Source organism: Nicotiana tomentosiformis, chromosome 8, assembly GCF_000390325.3.
Source record: "Nicotiana tomentosiformis chromosome 8, ASM39032v3, whole genome shotgun sequence".
NCBI lineage: Eukaryota > Viridiplantae > Streptophyta > Magnoliopsida > Solanales > Solanaceae > Nicotiana > Nicotiana tomentosiformis.
The window spans coordinates 19,929,715-19,956,346 of NC_090819.1; the positions used below are offsets into that span (position 1 = coordinate 19,929,715).

The window sequence follows — 26,632 nt, forward strand, 5'->3', positions numbered from 1 at the left end:
GAATACTTGCTAACTGCCTTGTCACACCCAGTAAACTTTGTTTATCATATTGGTTTATTTTGGACATTCACGATAGGAATGTATGTATGTATATAGGATTAGTCTCAATCATGTCTTGCCCTAGAACTTCCTATTAAGTCTTCTATGTATGAACTTCTATTCAATCAGAATTCGTTTTGAGCAATGTCTGTCTTGAACCCCTGATTGTTGAAATCTCCTTGAGAAATTTTAGCCAAAATTGTTTTGTTCTTGTTTCATGTTCTTCTTTTATATCTTGGGTATCATTTTGTTTAAAGTCCAGTGTCTCTATTAGCTATAACACCAAGCATCCAATATGTATGTGTCTATATCTGAAGTTGTTTGAGCAATTAGTTTGTGTGGGCTGTTACTTGTGTTGTTTGTACTCCTGCTGGTTGTTAGCATGGTGATTGCCTTCATGTTTGGACGTGGTTTATTAAGCCATGTGTGTTGTTGGGTCTATGCACTGGATTCAGGCGTGCTTGAATCATCCTTGTGAGCCTGGGATTTTGGGCTTGTTGGGTACGCGAAAAGTAAGGCTAGTGAAGGCCCAGAAAAGCATCACTCGGTTGCTCTGTATTTATGTTGGGCTTGTAATTGTTCTATTTAAGTTTGTAACTTTTTTGTTGGGCTTGTAATTATTTTATTTTGGTTTACAAAAACTTGTAAAAATGAATGACGGAAAAATTAGTGAAAGCGGGGGTTGGGGCACTTTATTTCTTGCATAACTTGGTAGAAAACATGCTTATAGGGTCTAAATGTCTTGCCCTGCTCTATCTTTGAGAATTATCTGTGTGTAGATAACATGCCTATAGGCTGTCAACCTTGTATATTTTTCTTAGAAAACATGATTTAGGATCCTAGTTTCTAATATTAATCTTATCAACAAGACTCGTTGTTAGAAAATATGCCTATAGAATTTCAGTGCTTTACTTGCTCAACATGCTCTATTTCTATACGTTATTAGATACCATGCCTATAGTAGTTAAACATCATTCGTTATTCACTCAACCTACTCTATTGCTATGTGTTGTTAGATAGCATGCTTATAGGATCGCATTAAGTAGTTAAGACTTGCTTGCATTGATATTTCCTCCAGCCACGTGACTCGTCTAGATACTATGGCTATAGGACCTTAAATTGATTGATCAAGTTGCCTCTTTGTTACACTACCCGCCTAGAAAACATGTCTATAGGATATTACTACTCTCCTAGAAAGCATTCCTATAGGATCAAAGACGAACAATTCTACGCTTTCAATAGTCTTACTGCCCAGGCGCAAATCACCTAGAGATTATGCCTATAGACCTTTAATAGATTATAATCAGCAACTTCGATAATCCGACTAGAAGTATTATCTATGAGATTTTATTAAGTCATTCAATCACATAGAAACCATGCCTATAGGTCTTGAACAACTTTAATGCGTTTCGACTCCAAAACTGCCTACGGCCATTTTCTGCATGATTTGGAACCTAGTTAGCATAAAGCTCATGACAGTTTGTGTGCCTTTGTGACTATGTGTGGAGGCCACACAGAGTTATTTGCTAATAGGTATCCTAAAACACCTTAAAATCGTTAGGTGGTGACTCTTCTCTTTTAATATCAAATTAAAAGAGTTGTCACACGTCAAAACTCGCTTTCACAAGAAAATGGGGTGCGACAATACTATTTTGTTCTCATCTTGTGTCTATGAAGATGGTGTTGTCAAAATTTGAAGTGTATGAAAAAGTCTTGGGTCAAATGATCAATAAAGCGAAGTCAGGTCTCTATATTTCTTCAAATTTACCAGATGACAGAATCAACAAAATTGAGAACATTACTGGATTTAATTAGCTCTAATTTCCTATGCAATACTTAGAATGCCCTATCTATTTGGGTAAATATAAGATTACGTACTTCAACAATATGGTTGCTAAGGTATCCAATAGAATGCAAGGATGACAAGGAAAACTCCTGTCCTATGGAGGAAAATCTGTTCTAATTAAATTAGTCTTGCATTTTATCCCTTTGCATGTACTTTTAATTTTATACCCTCCTAAAACTGTCCTATCAAAAATTGAAAAAGTTATAGCTTATTTCTTATGGGGAAAGGAGGATAAAGAAAATAAAGTTCATTGGAAATCTTGGAGCGATTTATGATTCCCCACACAAAAGGGTGGGGCGGGATTTAGATCACTAAATGACTTTTGCAAAGTCTTTGCAGCCAAATCCTTGTGGAACTTTAGAACTAGAAGAAGTCTCCTTAAAGATTTTATAGAAGCTAAGTACCGCAAGAGGAAACATCATGTTTATAGAAATTGGTCATATGAGAAGTCTCACACATGGAAAAGGCTTGTGAATATAATGGAACATGTGAAAAAGTTTATTTTATAGAATATTGGTAATGGAAGGTCATAATTTTGGTGGGATGATTGGATTGTCAAGGGTGCTTTGGCGGAGCTAATTAATTTTTAAAAATATCCCAAGGAACAATCAAGTGCATAACTTCATTGAGAATGAAAGGAGGAATGTGGCAAAGCTCATAGATGTTGTCACGACCCAAAATCTAACCATGGTCGTGATGGCGCCTATCGTATTACAAGGCAGGCCTATTCCCCAAAATATTACTACTAAACCGATTATAAGAATTTAATAAAGTATTTCAACATTTGAATTTCCCATAAACTAAATCAACTTTAAATATAATTTTAAAAATACGGAAACGAGCCCCAAATATCGGGGTGTCACTAAGTCACGAGTGTCTAAATCTATGAACTAAGAAATGAAACTGTCTAACTGTGAATACAATCCAAAAGAAGAAATGATAAAAGGAGTGACAAGGTCCTGCGGACGCTAGCAGCTACCTTGCAATTTCCACAGATAGTCGGCCTGAACTCAACGATCGTCGCGCTGTAACTCACCTGAATCTGCACATAAAGTGCAGGGTGTAACATGAGTACAACCACCTCAGCAAGTAACAGAAATAACTAAGGAGCTGAGCAATAGTGACGAGCTAAGTAAAACAGTCCAATTATTTATTTTTCACAATTTAAAATATAAACAGAAATAAACAGGTAAATTCCATAACTCAGCAAATGCCACAAAGAAGTTTAATAGATAAATGCAGAAACAACACAAATAAATACAACCTCACAGCAGTGCCACTCCATTACTCATCACTCGCACTCAACACTCAATACTCAAAACACTCAACACTCTGCACTCATTGGGGGTGTGTACAGACTCCGGAGGGGCTCCCAAAGCCCAAGCGCTAAGCACGGACAACTCACATGCCATCATATCAATTCCTGGATCGGCACGGTCAACTCACGTGCTACGCGGACAACTCACACGCTATGGTATTAATATCCTCACAACCAGGCCCTCGGCCTCACTCAACCATGTACCTCACTAGCCTCATCATCACCAACAAATAAGGGAACACAGCCCACATCAAGTATCACCGCATATTAGCAAATAATACAGACTGAGGTAAATAGGTACAATAATTTCTATGATTGAGTACAAATAATGTGAGCATGAATAAAGCCTAAGCATGATCTCTAACATGAAGGCAAATAGGTTCAACAACCAATAAACACATAACCAAAGATAATAGCCATTAGGCCTCACAGCCTCACGGAATGGACCAAGTCTCAATCCCTCACGGTGCACACCCACACGCTCGTCACCTAGCTTGGGTATCACTTCCAAACCATCGCGTGGTGTCAAATCTCCGGGTTTATACCCTCAAAGCCAGAATTAAAATTGTTACTTACCTTAACAGCGTAAAGATCCTACTCCGGGATGCCCTCATCTCTGGACTCGTTCTCAAATGCTCTGAATCTATTCACAATCAGTACAATAATATTAATATACGCTGATGGAATGAATTCCAAAAGAAAAACTATCAAATTATGCCAAAAATTCAAAACCGACCAAAACCTGACCCCCTGGCCCACGTCTCGAAATCAGTCAGAAATGGCAGAATAATAAACCTTGACCTCTCCCGAGTCTAACCATACAAAATTTATCAAAATCCGACATTGTTTGGTCCTTCAAATCCTTAAATTACTCTTCAAATATTCTAAGTCCTAACCCCACATTTTCACTAATTACCATGATTAAACAACGGAAAATCACCATATATACAAGTATTAGGGCTCAAGTAACTTACCTCAACGAAACCCCCTTAATTCCTTCTTTAAATCTCTCCCAAAAGCTCTAAAACCGGATAGAAATGGTGAAGAATGCATCACAATTCGCGAAGTGTGATATATAGGATCGGCCCCAGGGATTCCGCACCTGCGGACCCTTTCTCGCACCTGCGGACTCGCATCTGCGGTCCCAGGTGCGCATCTGCGAAAGTCACTTAGACGCCAAGCTTCACACCTGCGGCTGCCCCTTCGCACATGCAGGCTCGCAGGTGCGATCCTCTCTTCCGCACCTGTGCTCAATGCCAGGCTTCCATTTTCCGCATCCGCGACATGACATCCGCACCTGCGATCATCGCACCTGTGGCTCACCATCCGCAGGTGCGGCCACACCAGTAGCCTTACACCAGCAGCTTCCAGCTGTATTTTCCAACTTCCAAACTCCCCGATACCCATCCGAAATCATCCTAAGCCCCTCGGGACCTCAACCAAAAATATCAACAAGTCATATATCAACATACCAACTTATTCGAACCTTCGAATCACTCAAAACGGCATCAAATCATCAAATTATCCTCGGATTCAAGCCTAAGAACTTTTGAATTACCAAATTCGGCAACCGATGCCGAAACCAACCAAACCACGTCCGAATGACCTTAAATTTTGCACACATATCACAAATGACATTACGAACCTACTCCAACTTTCGGAATTCCATCCCTACCCTGATATCAAATTTTCCATTGCCGACCAAAATTGTCAAATTTCCAATTTCACCAATTCAAGCCTAATTCTACCACAAACCTCCAAATCACATTCCGGACACGCTCCTAAGTCCAAAATCACCTAACGGAGCTAACAGAACCATCAGAATTCAAATCCGAGGTTGTTTACACATAGATCCATATCCGGTCCACTTTTCTAATGTAAGTTTTTAAATTATAAGACTAAGTGTCTCATTTCACTCCGAGTCCCTTCCGGACCCGAACCAACTAACCCGATAAGTCATAAATCAATTGCAAAACATAAATTGTGCAGTAAATGGGGGAACGGGGTTATAATATTCAAAATGGCTGGTCGGGTACGGAGATGTCTGTACTTATCTTCGAGAGGCTGCAGAACTTTTAGGAAAATTTCACATTCTTGGATTCTTACATATGTCCTCCCTCACACTATTGTCAATTATATTAAGGGTATCGATATACATATTGATAGGCAAGACATGCCAATATGGAATATTGATAAAAATGGTGCTTTCACTTGTAAATTGGCATGGAAGAATCTGAGGAGACAAATGAACACTTCCTTCACTTTTAAAATGATTCGGTAGAAGAAACTTCCCTTTAAAATCTCTTTCTTTATGCTAAGATTGTTGCAAAATAGCAGTCCAACTGACAAAATGGTCCAAACATTTAGAATAATCTTACCTTCTAAATGCTCTTGTTGTAATATACATAAGGAAGATACTATCATGCACCTATTTTGAAAAAGTTATATAGTGAAGTAGGTATGGTCTTTCTTTGGTCAGCATTGTGTCATTAAGATCATGGAAGGGGACATTCGACAAGTAGTCATGTCCTAGTGGTTACTCAAGCAAAAAATGATATTCATGCTGCTTTGTTGCGATGCATTCCTTCAATTATTTGTTGGGAAATCTGAAAAGCAGGTGCGCAACTAGGTTCGAGAATTTACATATGTCTGTCAGGGCTAACATTATGTAGGCTCGCAAAATTATGACTATGTAGTTAAATACTCGATTTCCTTCTATCAAACTGCCTTTAGCATACAAATCCTTATGTCATGCAATTGATTTGGCTCAACCAGTAATTACAATTAAAAGATAATACGGGGAAAACCAAAAAATGAATGGATAAAGCTAAACATTGATGGTTATTGTAATGGAAATCCGAAAAGTGCAGGAGGTGGAGGTGTCATCAGAGATTAGAAGGGTTGTTTCATCTTGGCATATGCAGAGTTCTATGGACAATGTAGCAACAATCTGGTTGGGGCTAGAGCATTGTTACAAGGGTTGAAAATGTTCATCGATACAGATTTCTTGTCTGTGATTGTAGAATCTGATTCCATATTGATTATTAATATGATTAACAACAAAATAAAGGTACCTTAGCAAATTAGACGTGTCGTGGATCATATTATTCTCCTCTCTATGGAAGGTAATTTCCTTTTTGTCCATGCTTATATATAAAGGTGTCAAACGGGCTGGGCTTGCTCGGTTCTGGACCGGCCCTAACCGGGTTTAGACCAACCCAGTAGTAAAGCGATCGGGCAGTGCTGGGTTGGGACGATATAACAACCCGGTTGGTCATTTTCAGTGTATTAGCCCCCGATCCCCTATTTACTATTTTTTCCCTATCTGTTTCTGCTTATATGACTTGCCGGGGGGTCTTGTTTTTGGTTTCAGAGTGTTTTGGGACACTTAGTCCCTAAATCGAAAGCTTAAGCCTTAGGATTTGGACCGTAGTCGAAATTATGTGAAGATGACTCCGGAATGGATTTATGTCGGTTACGGTAGTTCCGTTGGGTGATTTTGGACTTAGGAGCATGTCCGAACTATGAATTTTAGGTCTGTAGCTAATTAAGGCTTGAAATGGCGAAAGTTAAATTTTTGGGAAGTTTGACAGGGAGTTGACTTTTTGATATCAGGATCGGATTCCAATTCCGGAAGTTAAAGTAGGTCCTTATATTGAACATGACTTGTGTGTAAAATTTAAGGTCAATCGGACGTGGTTTGGGATGATTCGGCATCGTTTGTAGAATTTGGAAATTTTGAACTTCATGAAGTTTGGATTGGAGGGTGATTCGTGTTTTTATTGTTGTTTGACATGTTTGGAGGGCTAGACTAAGTTCGTATGGTATTTTAGGACTTGTTAGTATATTTGGCTGAGGTCCCGGGGGCCTCGGAGGTGTTTCGGATCCTTAACGGGTTGAATTTGGACTTAGGCAAATGGCTGAAGTTTCTAATATCTGGTGGTTTCGCACCTGCGGTGGGGAGACCGCAGGTGCATACTTACACGTGTGGGTGAAGGAGAATAGAAGTGAAAATAGAGGAGATGGCCAGGGGTCACAGGTGCGAGGGGATTTCCGCATCTGCAAACTCGCAGATGCGCTTGAAGTTTCGCAGATGCGGAGAGTGAGCTGGAGGCGGTGAACGCAGAAGCGGACCATTTTTCGCAGGCACACACATATAGGTGCGGCCCCTTCATCGCAGATGTGGACCCAGCCCTTTAAGTCATTTCCGCACCTGCAAGGGAAATTTTGCAGGTGCGGCGTCGCACGTGCGACAGTGTGTCCGCAGATGCGAAAGAATTGGGCAGAAAATGGGATTTCGAGGGTTTGATTTCCATTTCGATTTTGGGACTTTGAGAGCTCGGTGTGAGGCAAATGTTTGAGGTTTCTTCAAGATATTTTTGGAGTAAGTGATTCTAACTCGTATTGGACTATATTTCATGAATCTATTGCTATTTTCATCATCTAATTAGGGATTTGAGTTGTAAATTTGGGGAAAATTGGTAGAAACTTCATAGGCTAAGATTTTGAGTTTTGTAAGGTGATTTGAGGTTGGATTCGAGTAATTCTTGTATGGTTGGACTCATGAGTGGATGGGTGTTCATATTTTGTTACTTTTTCGGATTTTGAGACGTTGGCCCGAGGGCCAGTTTGAGCCTATTTCGGATTTTGGCTAATAATTTTGTGTTTTTCTTGTGGAATTGATTCTTTTAACCTATATTAATTATATTGTACTGCTTGTGGCTAGATTCTGGGCATTTGGAGATTGATTCGAGAGATAAAGGCAATGCATAGTAGAATATTATGCGGGTTGAGGTAAGTAACTGTTTTAAATCTAGAATTTTGGTATGATGTGACTATTTTGGAGGTGACGCACATTCTAGGTGACAGGCGTGTGGGTGTGCACCTTGGGGGATTGTGACTTGGTCCGTCCCGTGAGACAAAAAATAGCCTATTGTTAATTACTTGTTCCCTCTGTGTTATAGAAATTTGGCTGCAAATCATGTTAGAAATCATGCTTAGGCTATGTGATGGTACTGTTGGGACCCGCAGAGGTCACGTACTTGTTGAAGTATTTGCTAATTGTTGTCTTGTACTCAGTCATGGTTTTACTTCCGTATCATATCTCAGTCATTTCTTGATTCTTGTTGATACACTATGTTATTTTTGTTTTGGCTGCTCTTTATGATTTCTGAGAGGCCTAGGGGCTAGAGAGGTTAGTGACTGAGTTAGGGCCTGAGTGCCGAGCTGTGAGCTATATGTATGTATATGGATCGTGTTGCACGCCGCAATGAGCCTTAGGGCTATATATATGGATCGGGTTGCACGCCGCAACGAGCCTCAGGGCTGTATATATATATGAATCAGATTACATGCCGCAGCGAGCCTTATGGATATTTATATGGGATAGGGTTGCACACCGCAACGATATAGCAATTGGGCTGAAGGAGCCCCTCCGGAGTCTGCACACCCCCAGTGAGCGCAGGTACCTATTGAGTGTGAGTACTGAGGGCTGAGAGCCGAGTGATTGAGCTGTTATGACAAGTTGAGAGTCTGTTGCCCTGAGAGGCTGTACCTTTTTTTATTTGTTGATGCACTTAGTTGCTATCTTTCATTATTGTGAAATTTCTAAAAGATTCTACATCCGGATTACCTGCACTGTAACTGTATAAACTGATTTAACTTGAACTGCCATATTTGAAAGCATGTCTATTCTTTGCTGGAATTATTTAAAATGAACTGTATTTGTATAGCTCGTCACTACCTTCTCATTTCCTTATTTATTTCTTTTACTTGTTGAGTAGGTTGTTCTCATGCTATACCCTGAACTTCATGTGCAGATCCAGGTGTGTTTGATCACGGAGGTCATTGAGTTTGTGCGCGATCGAGTAGCGGAGACTACGAGGTAGCTGCCGGCGTCCGTAGACCTTGTCTCTCCTTTTATGTTTTATTTCTTTTTTGTATTGATACTTAGACATTGTTTGTATTAGACTAGATATCTAGATGCTCATGACTCTGTGACATCCCGATGTCGGTCTATTTTTTCGCACTTATGCTTTGGGTTTTACCCCATTTTTATAATAGACTCTGGTTACTTTAAATATATTAATTCATTTTTATTAAATGTTGAAAGTGTTTTGGAGATGTCGGCTTGCGTAGTATCGCGATAGGCGCCAGCACGACGGGTTAGGTTTTTGGTCATGACAAGTTGGTATCAGAGCCTAGGTTACATAGGTCTCATGATTCATGAGTAAGTTTAGTAGAGTCTTGCGGATCGGTACAGAGATGTCTGTACTTATCTTCAAGAGGTTGTCGAACCCTTAGGAAAAAACTTCACATTCTTGAATTATTGTCGTGAGAATCTATTGATTCTAGTGACTAAACATCTGTTATTTCATTCTCTCACGGATGGTGAGAACTCGTACTACGGGGCCATGAGAGGTCGAGGTCACGGTAGAGGCCGCCGTAGGGGCAGAGGTGAAACCCGCGCAGCAGTTGGGGCAGTACCTGCAGACCCACCAGTTGCCCCAGTCCAGGAGCAGGCACCAGTTGTGGATGAGCCTGTGGGACCAGCTCAGGCACCACCTGTGCCTATTGTGATTCCAGTCCTTCAGGAGGCCTTAGCTCAGATTCTGAATGCGTATACCAGTCTTGCTCAGGCGGTCTCTGTTCCGGCTGCAGCAGCCACTTCTTAGGCCGGGGGAGGCACTCAGACTCCCGCCACCCGCACACCAGAGCAGGTGGTACAGGAATTCCAGACACCGGAGGCACCGCCAGCCTAGCTGGTTGTTGCTGCTCAGGATTTTGTGGTTCCTGCTATGCCTGAGGATGAGAAGCGTAGATTGGAGAGGTTTGGGAGGCTCCAGTCCCCATCTTTCAGTAGTGCAGAGGGAGAGGATGCACAGGATTTCTTGGACAGGTGTCAGAGGATACTCCGTACGATAGGTATTCTGGAGACCAGTGGGGTCTCTTTCACTACTTTTCTATTCTCTGGGGATGCCTTCAGTTGGTGGGAGGCTTACGAGAGGCGTAGGCCGGTCGGTGCAGCACCCCTTACATGGCAGCAATTCTCCGTTCTTTTCCTGGAGAAGTTCGTGCCTCATTCCCGCAGAGAGGAGTTGCGCAGGCAGTTCGAGCAGCTTCGTCAGGGTGACATGTCTGTGACACAGTATGACATGAGATTTTATGAGTTGGCTCGTCATGCTATCTGGTTGGTTCCCACAGACATAGAGAGGATCAGTAGGTTCATAGATTGCCTCACTTTTTAGCTGTGATTGCTTATGACTAGAGAGAGTGTGTCTGGTCTACTTTTGAATAGGTTATCGACATTGCTCGTTAGATTAAGATGGTTCACAGCCAGGAGCGGGTTGAGAGAGAGACAAAGAGGCCTCGTAGATAGGGTGGATTTAGCGGTGTTCTTTCTGGGGGCAGTTCCACCACGGTAGAGGTCGTCCTTTCAGACATGCTCAGACGGCTCGCCCAGTTCACCATGGTGCATCATATGGCCATGGTTCACACAGTTATCAGCATGTCCATTCCTCTCTCAGTGGTCTCACAGCTCAGATATCATCTCGTGCTCCATCGGGTCAGGGCTCGTCTATGCCAGGTCCTTCTACCAGTTATCCCGGTGCTCGGGGCTCCCTTCAGTCCCCAACACCAGCACCGGGGAGTTGCTATGAGTGTGGAGAGTTTGGCCACATCAAGAGACATTATCCCTGCCATACGGGAGGTCCGGCTCAAAAGAGGAGCCAGTCTATGATATCAGCACCAATTGCTTCAAGAGAGAGTATCGGGGTGGAGCCCAGTCATCTAGGGGGAGGCCGAGAGGGGGAGGCCGAGAGGGGGGCAGCCAAGCCCATTTATATGCTCTTCTTGCTAGACCAGATGCCATTGCTTCACATGTTATGAATACAAGTATTGTCTCAGTTTGCCACAGAGATGCCTCTGTATTATTTTACCCTGGTTCCACTTATTCATATGTGTCTTCGTACTTCTCTCATTTTCTGGATATGCCGCGTGAATCTCTAGTTTCATCTGTTCATGTATCTACTCCGGTGGGCGATTCTATTATTGTAGATCGTGTATATCGGTCATGTGTGGTGACTATTAGGGGTCTGGAGACTAGGGTAGATCTTTTACTGCTTAGTATGGTTGATTTTGATGTGATATTGGGTATGGATTGGTTGTCTCTATGTCATGTTGTTTTAGATTATCACGCTAAGATCGTGACGTTAGCGATGCCGAGGTTGCCGAGAGCTGAGTGGAGTAGTTCTACAGACTATGTTCCCAGTAGAGTGATTTTATACCTGAAAGCTCAACAGATTGTTGAGAAGGGTTGTCTATCTTATCTGGCCTTTGTTAGGGATGTTAGTGTAGAGGCCCCTGCTATTGATTATATTCCGGTGGTGCGAGATTTCCCGGATGTGTTTCCTGTAGACCTGTCGGGCATGCCGCCCGACAGGGATATTAATTTCTGTATTGATTTGGTGCCGGACACTCAGCCCATTTCTATTCCATCGTATCGTATGGCACCGACTGAGTTGAAGGAGTTGAAGGAACAACTTCAGGAACTCCTTGATAAGGGGTTTATTCGGCCTAGCGTGTCACCTTGGGGTGCACCAGTTCTATTTGTGAAGAAGAGGGATGGTACTATGAGAATGTACATTGATTACAGACAGTTGAACAAGGTCATAATCAAGAACAAGTATCCTTTGCCACGTATTGATGATTTGTTTGACCAGCTTTAGGGAGCGATAGTGTTCTCCAAGATTGACTTGAAATCAGGGTATCACCAGCTAAAGATTCGGGACTCAGATATTCTTAAGACAGCTTTCAGGACCCCGTATGGCCATTATGAGTTCCTTGTAATGTCTTTTGGGCTGACAAACGCCCAAGCAACGTTCATGCATCTAATGAACAGTGTGTTTCAGCCTTATCTTGACTCGTTCATTATTGTATTCATTGATGGCATCCTGGTGTACTCTCGTAGCTAGGAGGAGCATGTTCAGCATCTGAGGATTGTGTTACAGCGGTTGAGGGAGGAGAAACTTTATGCAAAGTTCTCCAAGTGTGAGTTTTGGTTCAGTTCAGTGGCATTCTTGGGGCATGTGGTGTCCAGTGAGGGTATTCAGGTAGACCCGAAGAAGATAGAGGCAGTTCAGAGTTGGCCCAGACCATCTTCAGCCACGGAGATTTGGAGTTTTCTCAGTTTGGCTGGTTATTACCGTCGTTTTGTGGAGGGCTTCTCATCCATTGCATCGCCCTTGACTAAATTGACCCAAAAGGGTGCTCCTTTCAGGTGGTCGAAGGAGTGCAATGGGAGCTTTCAGAAGCTCAAGACTGCTTTGACCACGGCTCCAGTTCTAGTTCTACCGTCAGTTTCTGGTTCTTACACAGTGTATTGCGATACCTCGCGGATCGGCATTAGGTGTGTTTTGATGCAGGAGGGTAGAGTGATTGCTTATGCTTCGCGCTAGTTGAAGCCCCATGAGAAGAAATATCTTGTCCCACGACCTTCAGTTAGCAGCTATTGTTCATGCCTTGAAGATTTGGCGACACTATTTGTATGGGGTCCATTGTGAGATTTACACTGATCATCAGAGTTTGCAGCATCTGTTCAAACAGAAAGATCTTAACTTGCATCTGCAGAGGTGGTTGGAGCTTCTTAAGGACTATGATATTACTATTTTGTACCATCCCGGGAAGGCCAATGTAGTGGCCGATGCCTTGAGTCACCGGACGGAGAGTTTGGGGAGCTTAGCATATCTTCTAGCAGGAGAGAGTCCATTGGCATTGGACGTTCAGGCCTTAGCCAGCCAGTTTGTTAGATTGGATATTTCTGAGCCGAGTCGAGTATTGGCTTATGTGGTCTCTCGGTCTTCTCTTTTTAATCGTATCAGGGAGCGTCAGTATGATGATCCCCATCTGCTTGTCCTTAAGGACATGGTCCAGCACGGTGATGCTAAGAATGTCACTATTGGGGATGATGGTGCATTAAGGATGCAGGGCAGACTATGTGTGCCCAATGTAGATAGGTTACGTGAGCTGATTCTCCAGGAGGCTCACAGTTCGTGGTATTCTATTCATCCGGGTGTCGCGAATATGTATCAAGACTTAAGGCAGCATTATTGGTGGAGGAGGATGAATAAGGACATAGTGGAGTATGTAGCTCGGTGCCTAAATTGCCAAGAGGTGAAGTACAAGCATCAGCGACCAGGTAGGTTGCTTCAGAAGTTAGAGATTCTGGAGTGAAAATGGGAGCGGATCACTATGGATTTCGTTGTTGGGCTTCCACTGACTCAGCAGAAGTTTGATGCAGTTTGGGTGATTGTGGGCCGACTGACCAAGTCAGATCATTTCATTTCTGTGATGACTGCCTATTCTTCCAAGCAGCTAGCTCAAGTCTATATCCGCGAGATCATCAGGCTTCATGGCGTACCGGTATCTATCATTTCTGACCGGGGTACGCAGTTTACATCACAGTTCTGGAGGGCCGTACAGCATAAGTTGGGTACTCGAGTGGAGTTGAGCATAATATTTCACCCTTAGACGGATAGACAGTACGAGCGCACTATTCAAATATTAGAGGATATGCTTCGTGCGTGTGTGATGCAGTTTGGGGGTTCATGGGATCAGTTCTTGCCTCTAGCAGAGTTTGCTTAGAACAACTACTACTAGTCAAACATCCAGATGGCACCGTATGAGGTTCTGTATGGTAGGCAATGTAGGACTCCATTAAGTTGGTTCGAGCCGGGCGAGGCTAGATTATTTGGTACAAACTTGGTTCAAGATGATCTGGAGAAGGTTAGGGTGATTCAGGATAGACTACATACAACCCAGTCCAGACAAAAGAGTTATGCAGATCGGAAGGTTCGCGATGTTGCATTCATGGTTGGAGAGCGGGTCTTGCTCCGGGTGTCATGAGGTTCGGAAAGAAGGGCAAGTTGAGCCCGAGGTTTATCGGTCCATTTGAGGTATTGCGAAGTGTTGGGGAGGTTGCTTATGAGCTTGCCTTGCCTCCCAGTCTAGCAGGAGCTCATCCAGTATTCCATATTTCTATTCTCCGGAAGTATCACGGCGATCCATCTCACGTATTGGATTTCAGCTTAGTCTAGTTGGGCAAGGATTTGTCTTATGTTGAGGAGCCGACGTCGATCTTGGATAGGCAGGTTCAAAAGCTGAGGTCAAAGAATATTACTTCTGTGAAGGTTCAGTGGAGGGGTCAGCCGGTCGAGGAGGCGACTTGGGAGACCGAGCATGATATGTGCAGCCGTTATCCTCATGTTTTTCACCACTTCAGGTATGTCTCTATGCTCGTTCGAGGACGAACGATTGTTTTAAGAGGGGGAGGATGTAACGACCCGGCCGGTCATTTTGAGTGTATTATCCCCGATCCCCTATTTACTATTTTTCCCGTATCTGTTTCTACTTATATGACTTGACGGGGGTCTTGTTTTTGGTTTCGGAGTATTTTGGGACACTTAGTCCCAAAAACGGAAGCTTAAGCCTTACGATTTGGACCGTAGTCGGAATTATGTGAAGACGACTACGAAATGGAGTTTCGTCAGTTTCGGTAGCTCCGTTGGGTGATTTTGGACTTAGGAGCGTGTCCGGACTGTGAATTTGAGGTCTGTAGCTAATTTAGGCTTGAAATGGCAAAAGTCAAATTTTTGGGAAGTTTGACCGGGGGTTGACTTTTTGATATCGGGGTCGAATTCCAATTTTGGAAGTTGGAGTAGGTCCGTAATGTTGAATATGACTTGTGTGCAAAATTTGAGGTCAATCGGACGTGGTTTGGTATGATTCGGCATCGTTTGTAGAATTTGGAAATTTTGAAGTTCATAAAGTTTGGATTGAAGGGTAATTCATGTTATTGTTGTTGTTTGACGTGTTTGGAGGGCTCGACTAAGTTCGTATGGTGTTTAAGGACTTTTTGGTATATTTGGTTGAGGTCTCGGGGGCCTCGGAGGTGTTTCGGATGCTTAACGGGTGGAATTTGGACTTAGGCAAATGGCTGAAGTTTCTGATATCAGGTGGTTTCACACCTGCGGTGGGGAGACCGCAGGTGCGTACTCGCACGTACGGGTCAAGGAGCGCAGAAGAGAAAATGGAGGAGATGGCCAGGGGTCGCAGGTGCCAAGGGATATCCACATCTGCGAACCCGTAGAAGCACTTGAAGTTCAGCAGATGCGGAGAGTGAGCTGGAGGGGGTGAATGCAGAAGCGGACCATTTTCTGCCGGCACGCACACACAGGTGTGGCCCCTTCATCGTAGATGTGGACCCAGCCCTTTAAGTCATTTCCGCACCTGCGAGGGAAATTCCGCAGGTGCGGCATCGCAGGTGCGACAATGTGTCCGCAGATGCGGTAAAAATTGGGCAGAAAATGGGATTTCGAGGGTTTGATTTCCATTTTGATTTTGGGACTTTGAGAGCTCGGTGTGAGGCGATTTTTCGAGGCTTCTTCAAGATATTATTAGGGTAAGTGATTCTAACTCGGATTGGATTATATTTCATGAATCTATTGCTATTTTCATCATCTAATTAGGGATTTGAGTTGTAAATTTGGGGGGAAATAGTAGAAACTTCATAGGCTAAAATTTTGAGGTTTGGAAGGTAATTTGAGGTTTGATTCGAGTAATTCTTGTATGGTTGGACTCGTGAGTGGATGGGTGTTCATATTTTGTGACTTTTTTTGGATTTCGAGACGTGGGCCCGCGGGTTAGTTTGAGCCTATTTCGAATTTTGGCTTATAGTTTTGTGTTTTTCTTGTGGAATTGATTCTTTTAGCCTATATTAATTATATCGTACTGCTTGTGACTAGATTCTGGGCGTTTGGAGATTGATTCGAGGGATAAAGGCATTGCGGAGTAGAATTTTACGCGGGGTGAGGTAAGTAACTGTTTTTAATCTAGTCATGAGGGTATGAAACCCCGGAGTTTTGGTATGATGTGACTATTTTGGAGGTGACGCACATACTAGGTGACAGGTGTATGGGCGTGCACCTTGGGGGATTGTGACTTGGTCCGTCCCGTGAGACTGTAAAGTCGAATAGCCTATTGTTAATTACATGTTCTCTCTGTGTTATAGAAATTTGGCTGCAAATCATGTTAGAAATCATGCTTAGGCTATGTGATGGTACTGTTGGGATCCGCAGAAGTCACGTACTTGTTGAAGTATTTGCTAATTATTGTCTTGTACTCAGTCATGGTTTTACTTGCGTATCATATCTCAGTCACTTCTTGATTCTTGTTGATACACTATGTTATTTTTGTTTGGGCTGATCTTTATGATTTCTGAGAGACCGAGAGGCTAGAGAGGTTGGTGACTCAGTTAGGGCCTGAGTGCTGAGCTGTGAGCTATATGTATGTATATGGATCAGGTTGCACGCTGCAACGAGCCTTATGGCTATTTATATGGGATCAGGCTGCAAGTCGCAACGATATAGCGCTTGGGCTTAAGGAGCCCCTCCGAAGTCTGCACACTCCCAGTGAGCGCAGGTACCTATTGAGTGTGAGTACTGAGGGCTGAGAACCGAGTGATTGAGCTGTTGTGACAAGTTGAGAGTCTATTGCCCTGAGAGGCTGTACTTTTTTTTTATTTGTTGATGCACTTAATTGCTATCTGTCATTGTTATGAAATTTCTGAAAGATTCTACATCCGGATTACCTGCACTGTAACTGTATAAACTGATTTGACTTGAACTGCCGGATTTGAAATCATGTCTATTCTTTGCTGAAATTATTGAAAATGAACTGTATTTGTATAGCTCGACACTACCTTCTCAGTTCCTTATTTATTTCGGTTACTTGCTGAGTTGGTTGTACTCATGCTACACCCTGCACTTCATGTGCAGATCTAGGTGTGTTTGATCACGGAGGTCGTTGAGTTCTTGCGCGATCGAGTACCGGAGACTACGAGGTAGCTGCCGGCGTCCCGAGACCTTGTCTCTCCTTCTTTGTTTTCTTTCTTTTCGGTATTGATACTTAGACATTGTTTGTATTAGACTGTATATCTAGATGCTCATGACTTAGTGACACCCCAATGTCGGGCTATTTTTCCGCACTTATGCTTTGAATTTTACCCCATTTTTATAAAAGACTATGGTTATTTTAAATATATTAATTCATTTCTGTTAAATATTGAAAGTGTTTTGGAGATATCGTCTTGCCTAGTATCGCGATAGGCGCCATAACGATGGGTTAGGTTTTGGGTCGTGACAGACGGGGACCGGCCTATGTCGGGTAGATTTTTGATATCGGTTAACCGGCCCGATTAAACAATTATTTCGATATTTTTTATAAAGTTGACCGTTTGGCAACGGTCAACTGCCATTTTTACCGTTGCCCAATAGCTAATTTTGAAGAATAGCCCTTTTTGGGCATTTGTTTTAAAAATAATACTTTTATTATTTACTAATTTAGCCCTTTGAAAAACTATAAATAGACCCCCCCCTCCCCCCCCCCTTCTTCATTTCTTCACTCATCTCAATTCTCAAACCTAAATTCTCAATTCAAGTTAAATCATACCCCGTGCTTCTAGAGTGCGCTCATATGCTTGGGAACACTTTGAGGTGGTAGAAGAAAATGAAGAAGTTCGCAAAGTAAAGTGCAAGAACTGTGGTCGAGCCTTAAATGTTCGTCAAAAATGAGAGGGCACAAGCTGTTTAAGGAGGCATATGAAGAATTGTCTTGAGCGTCCTCCAGAAATTCGTATTTGAGTTGATTTGAGACAATTTGTGTTATTTTAAAATAATTAGACATATTTAAGCTTAATATTTTAGTTTGTTAGATTAATTTGAAATATTATTGTGCAGTGAAAATTTGAAATGAAACTATGAAAGCCTTTGAAGTTTAATCCTTACATATCAAGTTATCAACACTCCAGTATAAGACTTATACTATAAATTATATTTTTTTCATGTTCATTGTATTATCTTAAATTCGTAATGAATTTTTCAAATATAAGGCTTTTAAAGCCTTTAAAATTTATTCAAACATTCTTTTTATACGTTAGTTTTTAGTGTTTTATATTTTTACTTTATCTTAATATAAATTACGATTGTTATACAAAATACTTTTTTTTTTTTAAAATAATAAGCCCAGCAACCGTTCCGGTTAAATTTTGCACCAGGGAAGTCCGGAACCGGTAAACCCGGTAAAAAATAATCGAGAATCGGCCCGATAAGAAAATCGGCCGGTTCCCTTTTCCTCTACCCGACCGGCCCGGTCCGGCCCCTTGACACATATGCTTATAGAGAAGGTAATATGGTTGCTCATCAATTGGCAAATTTGGGAGTAAAGAGCACAACGCAGGTGATAATCCTAGTTCTCTACCGAACTTGGTGAAATCAACATTGAAATTGGATCGAGATGGCATCGCAAATTTCTAGAGATGTGCATACCAGAGATATAATCGATGCAAGCGGGTGGATCAAACCATAATTATAGGAATATTAACTATACATAAGAAATGATTTTCTATACTTGATTGTATTTTATCAGAATGACTGGATTGGGTAACTATGTACTTCCTCCTTGATACTCTTTTCCAAATTGATGTGACGCTCTATCTTTTTTAGTCAGTCCCAAAATTAATATCTTTTTATATTTAGTAACAATTTAACTTTAAATTTTTCTTTCTACACTTAATGAGATGATTTTTTGTCATACACATTTTTCTCATTTATATTAGACCACAAATTCAATAGTCTTCCTTTATTTATTAAACTCCATGCTCATTTAAATACTTTCACATAAATTAAGACAACGGGAGTAATTATTTGGAGAAGAAATATTTTTTTTGTGACAGATGAAATATTTACACAGAGCGCAATTGCAGTTTGCATGCCTCATGAGTGTCAATGTCGACATTGATTTTATTTCTATATATAACAAAAAAACAGATTCAACATTTTAAATCACTAGTTTCAGTGTGTATTACTTCTCTGCGGCAGTGGTCTATATATATATATATATATATATATTGCACACTATTGCAAAGTAGTACGTACTGAAACAATTGATTTAATCTTGAATCTTTTTTTATGTTTTATTCTTTTTGCTTTTCTATAGGGTATCACAAATTTTCTTTCATACACGGAATGCCAAACCCGCATCCAACATGACTCATTGTCCCGTGTGTGTTGAATTAGTTTTAATTATTAACAAATAACTGTGAAATTAAAGAACTAGGTCTCTTCAAGTCCATTGATCAGAAAGCAGGAGCTGATTTCTAATGCAAGTCGGACTCCTTGAAGGATTTATTTCGCAGGCTATGTTGGCAGGAGGAATTCGTGGTCAACAAGATTTCATTAATATTCTTACACTTGCATTGGAAACAAATAAGGAAACCGAATCTTAGAGGAATTATTTTAGGTTGTACCTTATATTTGAAAGTTGGATGTGATGCAAAAACAAAACCTCTATAAATCGATTTTTCAGATCATTAAAATAATAAAAGAAACTTTTCATGTTAATTAACCACCAACATGGTAAGACAAAAAACCTATTATCATAAATATTTTATGCCTGTTAATTCTCAATCATTGGTAATTCTCCTTGCCTAACAAGAACTAGTTCGCATTATTTTCCTCCAACAGAGTGAATAGCTGATTCTAGGAGAAAAATAAAGATTATAAATACTTACATCAAGCCCAATTTCTAACGGGTGTCTTGTCCTCGATTGTTATTCTAGTAGGAACAAACGAAGATTGAGAAAAGCAAAGAAGAAAAAACAAAATTGTATTCCCTCTCCTTTTCTAATTTTATTTTTTGGTGCACAATGTAAGAAGTGAAAATTAGTGGTATTTATTTCCTATCTATAGTGTAAGGAGTGATAAATCAACTTTCTAACTTATATTCTTCCTACTTTAATGAAATTAATTAGGGAAATAAAATATTTAGATATAGAAAATTTATAATAAAAAAGACATTATCTGTATGAGATTTGATCCCTATCAATTTGAATCATGCAGTAGTTATTTCATATCTGTATTGGATTGTGGTGTATTCAGAAAAGAATTGATTAGGTACTATATATTAGAGTTAGTTAGATGTCAGTAATCATAGTTAGTTGCCTAGTGAACATAGCTGTAGTTAGTGATAGATAGTAGAGTTGTTAGAATTAGTTGGTAGTGAACTGTCATTAATTAAGTAGAGGTTAACATTGTATATAATGATATACTCTTGTAAGACATTTTCTTTTAGTTAGAAAATACACAAAATATTTTAGCTTCTTGTCTACGCTGCTTCTCTAGCTTTCTATTGTTTCATTGATTTCCATTGAAGCTCCATGGCTAAGCTTCAAACTTGAGCTCAGATTCTCAAAACTAACATGGTATCAGAGCATTAGTGACTGGGTCATACGCTCCAATTCTTCAATTCATTTTTTTCACACAAATCTTTAATTATTTTTTTTTGTCAATGGCGGAAGAGAAAATAGATCACACTCATCTGTATGTACATCTTTCTGACACTCCTGGATCGATTTTGGTTCTTGTTCAGTTGACAGGATCGGAAAATTATGGTCCTTGGTGTAGATCGATGCGAATTTCTCTTCAAGCTAAAAGGAAATTAGTGTTTGTAACAGGCACATGTACGAAGGATCAGTTTAAGAAGGAATTGCATGAAAATTGGGAAACTTGTAATGCAATAGTCTTATCCTGGATCATGATCAGTGTGTCGAAGGATCTTCTTAGTGGAATTATGCACGCATCGAATGTGCATCTGGTTTGGAGAAATTTGCAAGAGCGATTTGATAAAGTGAATCGTGTGCGTATTTTTCAACTACATAGAGAAATTGCTACTATTTTTCAAGGAACTGATTCGGTTGCGATGTATTTCACAAAATTGAAAGAACTTTGGGCGGAATATGATGCTCTTGTACCTTCACCAAGTTGTGATTGCGTCAAATCGAAGGACTATGTTGATCATCTGGTTCAACAGAGATTGCCCTAATTTCCTAGAGGAAAATTTTTGCAAGCTGGTTGGTTACCCTACTGAGTTCAAGGGAAAGAAAAAGTATAATGTGAACAATGTTTGTGGCAACAATGATCTGGAGAGAACCTCAGCTCACCGAGGATATAGTAAGTTCTAATGCTGATAAATGTGTGAATTCTAATGCTGATAGATGTGATCCTTACTTCACATAGGAACAATACAAACAAATTCTAAATCTGTTGAACAAGGAGCCCCCTAGACATCATGCTAATATGGCAGGTATTGTTACCTCTTTGATGACTGATTTGTCTACAAGAGAATTGATTATTTATTCAGAAGCTTCACATCATATCACTTCAAGTCTAAATGGACTACAAACTAAAATTGAACTAGGTGTAGATAACATAGAATAAATGCTCCTGCCTAATGCAGAAAAATCGAGTAACTCATATGGGAAGTATTGAGTTTATTGATAGTATATGTGTGGAGAATGTATTGTATGTACCAGATTTCAAGTTTAACTTGTTGTCTGTATCCAAGATAACAATGGCTCTCTCTTGTTCTGTCTGCCAGTGACAGAGTGATGGAGATTGGTAAGGAAAGAGGTGGTCTGTATATTGTAACACAAAAATGCAATGCTAAGGAAGTTGTTGATTCAATAATAATTGATGCAGTACAGAGTAGAATAACAACTAGTAATCTTTGGCACCAAAGATTAAGGCATCCTTCAATGAAGACCATGATGAATATTGAGTCTCTGAGAAATGAGAAGTTAGAGATCTCCACAAATAAGGACAGATGTGTTTGTCCAATAGCTAAGCAGAGTAGGCTAACATTTCCCAGTAGTAGTTTTAGAAGTGAGAAACTATTGGAATTAGTGCACATGGATGTATGGGGTCCCTATAAAATACTTCTTCCTTACTATTGTTGATGATCATACAAGATTTACATGGGTGTATTTGTTACAAATGAAAAGTGATGTTATTGTTGTTTTGAAAACTTTTTTTGTCCTTGATTAAAACGCAATTCAATGATGTCTTAAAGATTATTAGAATAGACAATGGATCTGATTTTTTTACAAACATTGCAATGCATTACTTGAATCTTCTGGTATAATACATTGGAGTAGTTGCGTGTACACACCACAATAAAATGGTGTCGTGGAAAGGAAGTATCGGCATACTCTAGACACTGCTCAAGCCTTGAAGTTTCATGCTAGTATTCCAGCTAGGTATTAGGGGAATATATAAATAATGATGTCTATCTGATAAATAGATTACCAACTGAAGTCTTAAAGCGCAAGACTCCTTTTTAAATGTTATTTGGAAGGCCACCCTCTATTGCTCACTTAAAAGTATTTGGATGTCTTTGCTATGCCACCAACTTGGTCAAGAGTGACAAGTTTGATGCTAGAGCTAGAGCAACAATGTTCATGGGGTACTCCTATAATACTCCCAAAACCCAGTGTCACTGAGTACATGAGCATCTAATGTGAATACAATGTTTGATTGATAAAAATAACTGCATGAAAGTATAGAACAGTACAATAACTGAATGAAAGAGAGACAAGGTCACCGGACGCCAAGCAGCTACCTTGATAGTCTCCAACTGATAGTACTCTGAAATCCAACAATCTCCGTGTCCGAAAGCACCTGGATCTGCACACGAGGTGCAGAGTGTAGTATGAGTACAACTAACTCAATAAGTAACAAGATTAACCTCTGGGCTAAAAGAAATGATGAGCTCGGCAGGTACAGTCCAATAAAAATAATGGTACAGAAATGTAGGCATGCTTTCAAGTTCAACAGTTAAACTCAGTATTAGTGAAATAGATCAATATTGCATGATATGAGGAATATGACATCTCAGTAGCAAGACCTCCTGTAGATACTGATCACCAATTATTCGGTCACTCGGTACAGTTTATGGCCAGTCTAGCCCCCGGAGCGTTCCAACCCGTATATACATACACATCGACTAATAGTCAGTCATTCAGTACCGTATAAGGCCAATCCAGCTCTGGGTAATTTATCCCCAAATACAAATAATACGGACAAGATCTATGTCCAGGTAAAATCATTATAATATAAATAAGTAAGGCAAGTCCATGCTCTGGGAAGTTCATTCCGAATATATATAATCATCGTAAGTAAGGGAAGTCCATGCCCTCGGAAGTCCATCCCGAATATATATAATCATCTACACTCACTAAGGGTGTACAGACTCCGGAGGGGCTCCTTCAGCCCAAGCGCTATAAGTTGACCGCGCTCACTAGGGTATGTGCAGACTCTCGGATGGGCTCCTTTAGCCCAAGCGTGATATAAAGCCAATATGGCCTACTGCAGGCGGGCAGTCCTGATCTGTATAATAATAAAGCCACTGAGGCCTGCTGCAGGCAGACAGCCCCGATCTATAAGATAGTAAAGCTAATAAGGCCTGCTACAGGCGGGCAGCCCCGATCCAAAAATATCCTCATAATAGACAAATATGACTAAGTGTGAAATGTATATTTTTGAAATAATTAATTCAACAGCAATACGACCCTATGGATCCCAAAATATCGGCATGTAGCCTACACATGATCTTTAATAAAAGGCTCAGCTCAATTTCTCTAACATGTTCAGATAATAACATGATTTTTTTAATCTTTACAAGTGCACAGGATTTATTCAAGACGCAATTTTATATAGTGCACGTCCACATGCTCGTCACCTATTGTGAGTGTCACCTCCAAACAATTAATATCATACCAAATTCGGGGATTCATACCCTCAGAACCAAGTTTAGAAATGTTACTTACTTCAAGTCGTGTAATTCTTTATTCTGAAATGTCTTTTCCACGTGAATTGGCTTCCAAACGCCTCGAATCTAGCCACAAATAATTCGATTTAGTCAATAACATTTATTGGAATTAACTCCATAAGAAAATGCTAATTTTCCATTAAAAAAAATAAATTTTAGCTCAAAAATCGCTCGTTGGGCCCACATCTCAGAACTCGACAAAAGTTATAAAATATGAATCCCCATTCCACCACGAGTCTAACCATACCAAAATTACTAAATTTCGATAACAATTCGGCCCTCAAATCCTCAAATTTATCCAAGAGGGTTTTCAAACTTTTCCAACTTAATTCACCAATTAAATAATAAAAACAACCATGGATTCGGGTAATTTAACCAATATTGCCTTAAGATCACTTGCCCCGTTGTTTTCTCTAAAAACCTCCCAAAAATCGCCTCAATCCGAGCTCCAAATCGTTAAAAATGGAAGTCCCATTTTCTTAACTTAAACTTTCTGTCCAAATCTCTCTTCTTTGCGAACGCTACAAGTCCCTCGCATTTGCGAAGCACAGCTCGACTGCCCACAAATTTAACCCGTCGCGAACGCGACCGTGGCTTCGCAAACGCGAAGATTTACAAATCTTACCCTTCGCGAACGCGATCACGTCTTCACGAACGTGAAGCTTTACCAGCTCAGACCTTCGCGAATGCGACCTCCACCTCGCGAACGCGTAGAACAAGGACCTAGGGTCCCCAATAGCCTCACTCCTCTTCGCGAATGCGACACCACTCACGCGTTCGCGATGCACATACAGACCATACCTTCACGTTCGCATTCGCGTCCTCCCCATCGCAAACGCGAAGAACAAAACCTCACACTCAGAAAACACTCTTCGCAAATGCGAGGGCCCACTTGCGAATGCGAAAGAGAAAATCAGAAAAATACAGCAACAGATACCAAGGCCAAAAATGACCCGTTAACTCCCCGGAACTCACCCGAGCCCCCCGGGACCTCAACCAAACATACCATCAAGTCCTAAAATATCATACGAACTTAGTCAAACCCTCAAATCACCTCAAACAACGCTAAAACCACAAATCATATGCCAATTCAAGCCTAATGAACTTTGAAATTTCCAGTTTTTACAAACGACTCCGGAACCTATCAAATCACGTCTGATTGACCTCAAATTTTGCACACAAGTCATAAATGACATAATAGAGGTATTCAAATTTTCAGAATTAGATTCCGACCCAGATATCAAAAAGTCAACCCCCCGGTCAAACTTTCCAAAATTTCAACTTTCGGCATTTCAAGCCTAATTCCACCACGGACCTCCAAATAATTTTTCGGACACACTCTTAAGTCCAAAATCACCATACGAGGCTATTGGAATCATAAAAATTTAAATTCGAGGTCGTTTATACATAAGCCCACATCTGGTCACTTTTCTAACTTAAAATTTTCAATTATGAGACTAAATATCTCGTTTCACTCTGAACTCCTTCCGGATACGAACCAACTACTCCCGTAAGTCATAAAATAGCTTTAAAGCATAAATTGAGCAGTAAATGGAGGAACGGGACTGTAATACTCAAAACGACTGGCCGAGTTGTTACATTTATTCGCTCATGAAGCTCACCAGGAACCCAATTGTATTGTGCCTAGCAGATTATCTAAATCTTCAATTCCTGATGTTGGCTTAGCGAGATTTTTATTTATCCCAACTCTTCTCTTGCATTGAGGTACATTTTTCTTGAAAGTATTAATATTATCATTGGATATGTAACTATATCTATTTACATACATGTATTTTGACATCAGTGTCTTTATGTATTTGCATCACTATGAAATTCTAGCAGGACAACTGGAGCAGGAGTAGCCGGAACAACACCAACATCAACAATAATTTTCATAGCAGTATTGTTGCCATAGTTTCTTTGATTGTAGAAAAATAACACGGGAAAATAACGATAATACTGCAATAATATTATTTATGAGTGAAAATACACGAATTGGATTGAGTCGTACTAGGCATTATCCTAAGAAACTATTTCAGTAATGTGAAATATTTTTTAAGGATTAAACAAGCCTACCTCTACGAGAAAGGTTGCAGGAATCAACAAAATTAATAATAAACCAGCAAGTCTTGAAAATAAACTGGAAAGAAAGAACAATTTAGTAGCAGGAATAACAATTAAGCTAAGAAAGAAAAGATAATATGATTATGGGTAATCATTGGCTAATGATAAGAATTTGAAAAAGACAATTTATTTTTGATTGGTGGAACCTAATCTCTGAAACTAGGTAATTCGATCACTTACAATAGTAAAACCAATAAAAACATGATATTATGAAGTATAGTTTAATATAAAAGCGAAAATAAAGGTGATACAAGCCAACACGGCGATAATCACAACAAGTCCCCACGACTAGGTAGTATAGAGTCACGAACTCTAACTGAATACACAGTAATAACTCAAATATAATACTGTTCGGATAGAGATTCGATAGTAAAAATGTAAGTAAAGGACTCTAAAGGACTGCGACGATCAAAACAACTCTACCTTGCATCCCCACAATCAAGAAAAACTCTCACTGCCTAGACCTGCTATCTCACACACCTGGATCTGCATAAAAATATGCAGAAGTGTAGTATGAGTACACCACGGTCAGTATCCAGTAAGTATCAGGACTAACCTTAGTGGAGTAGTGATGAGGTTCAAGTCAA

At 40.5% G+C, this 26,632-nt stretch overlaps 1 protein-coding gene across 1 annotated transcript; it reads left to right on the forward strand.

Moving 5' to 3' along the window:
• Positions 1-20,603: 20,603 nt before the first annotated feature.
• LOC138897150 (uncharacterized) lies at positions 20,604-21,137 on the forward strand. Its single transcript, XM_070183109.1, has one exon. The coding sequence runs from the start codon at positions 20,604-20,606 to the stop codon at positions 21,135-21,137; it is 534 nt and encodes a 177-aa protein (XP_070039210.1).
• The last annotated feature ends 5,495 nt before the right edge of the window (positions 21,138-26,632 follow it).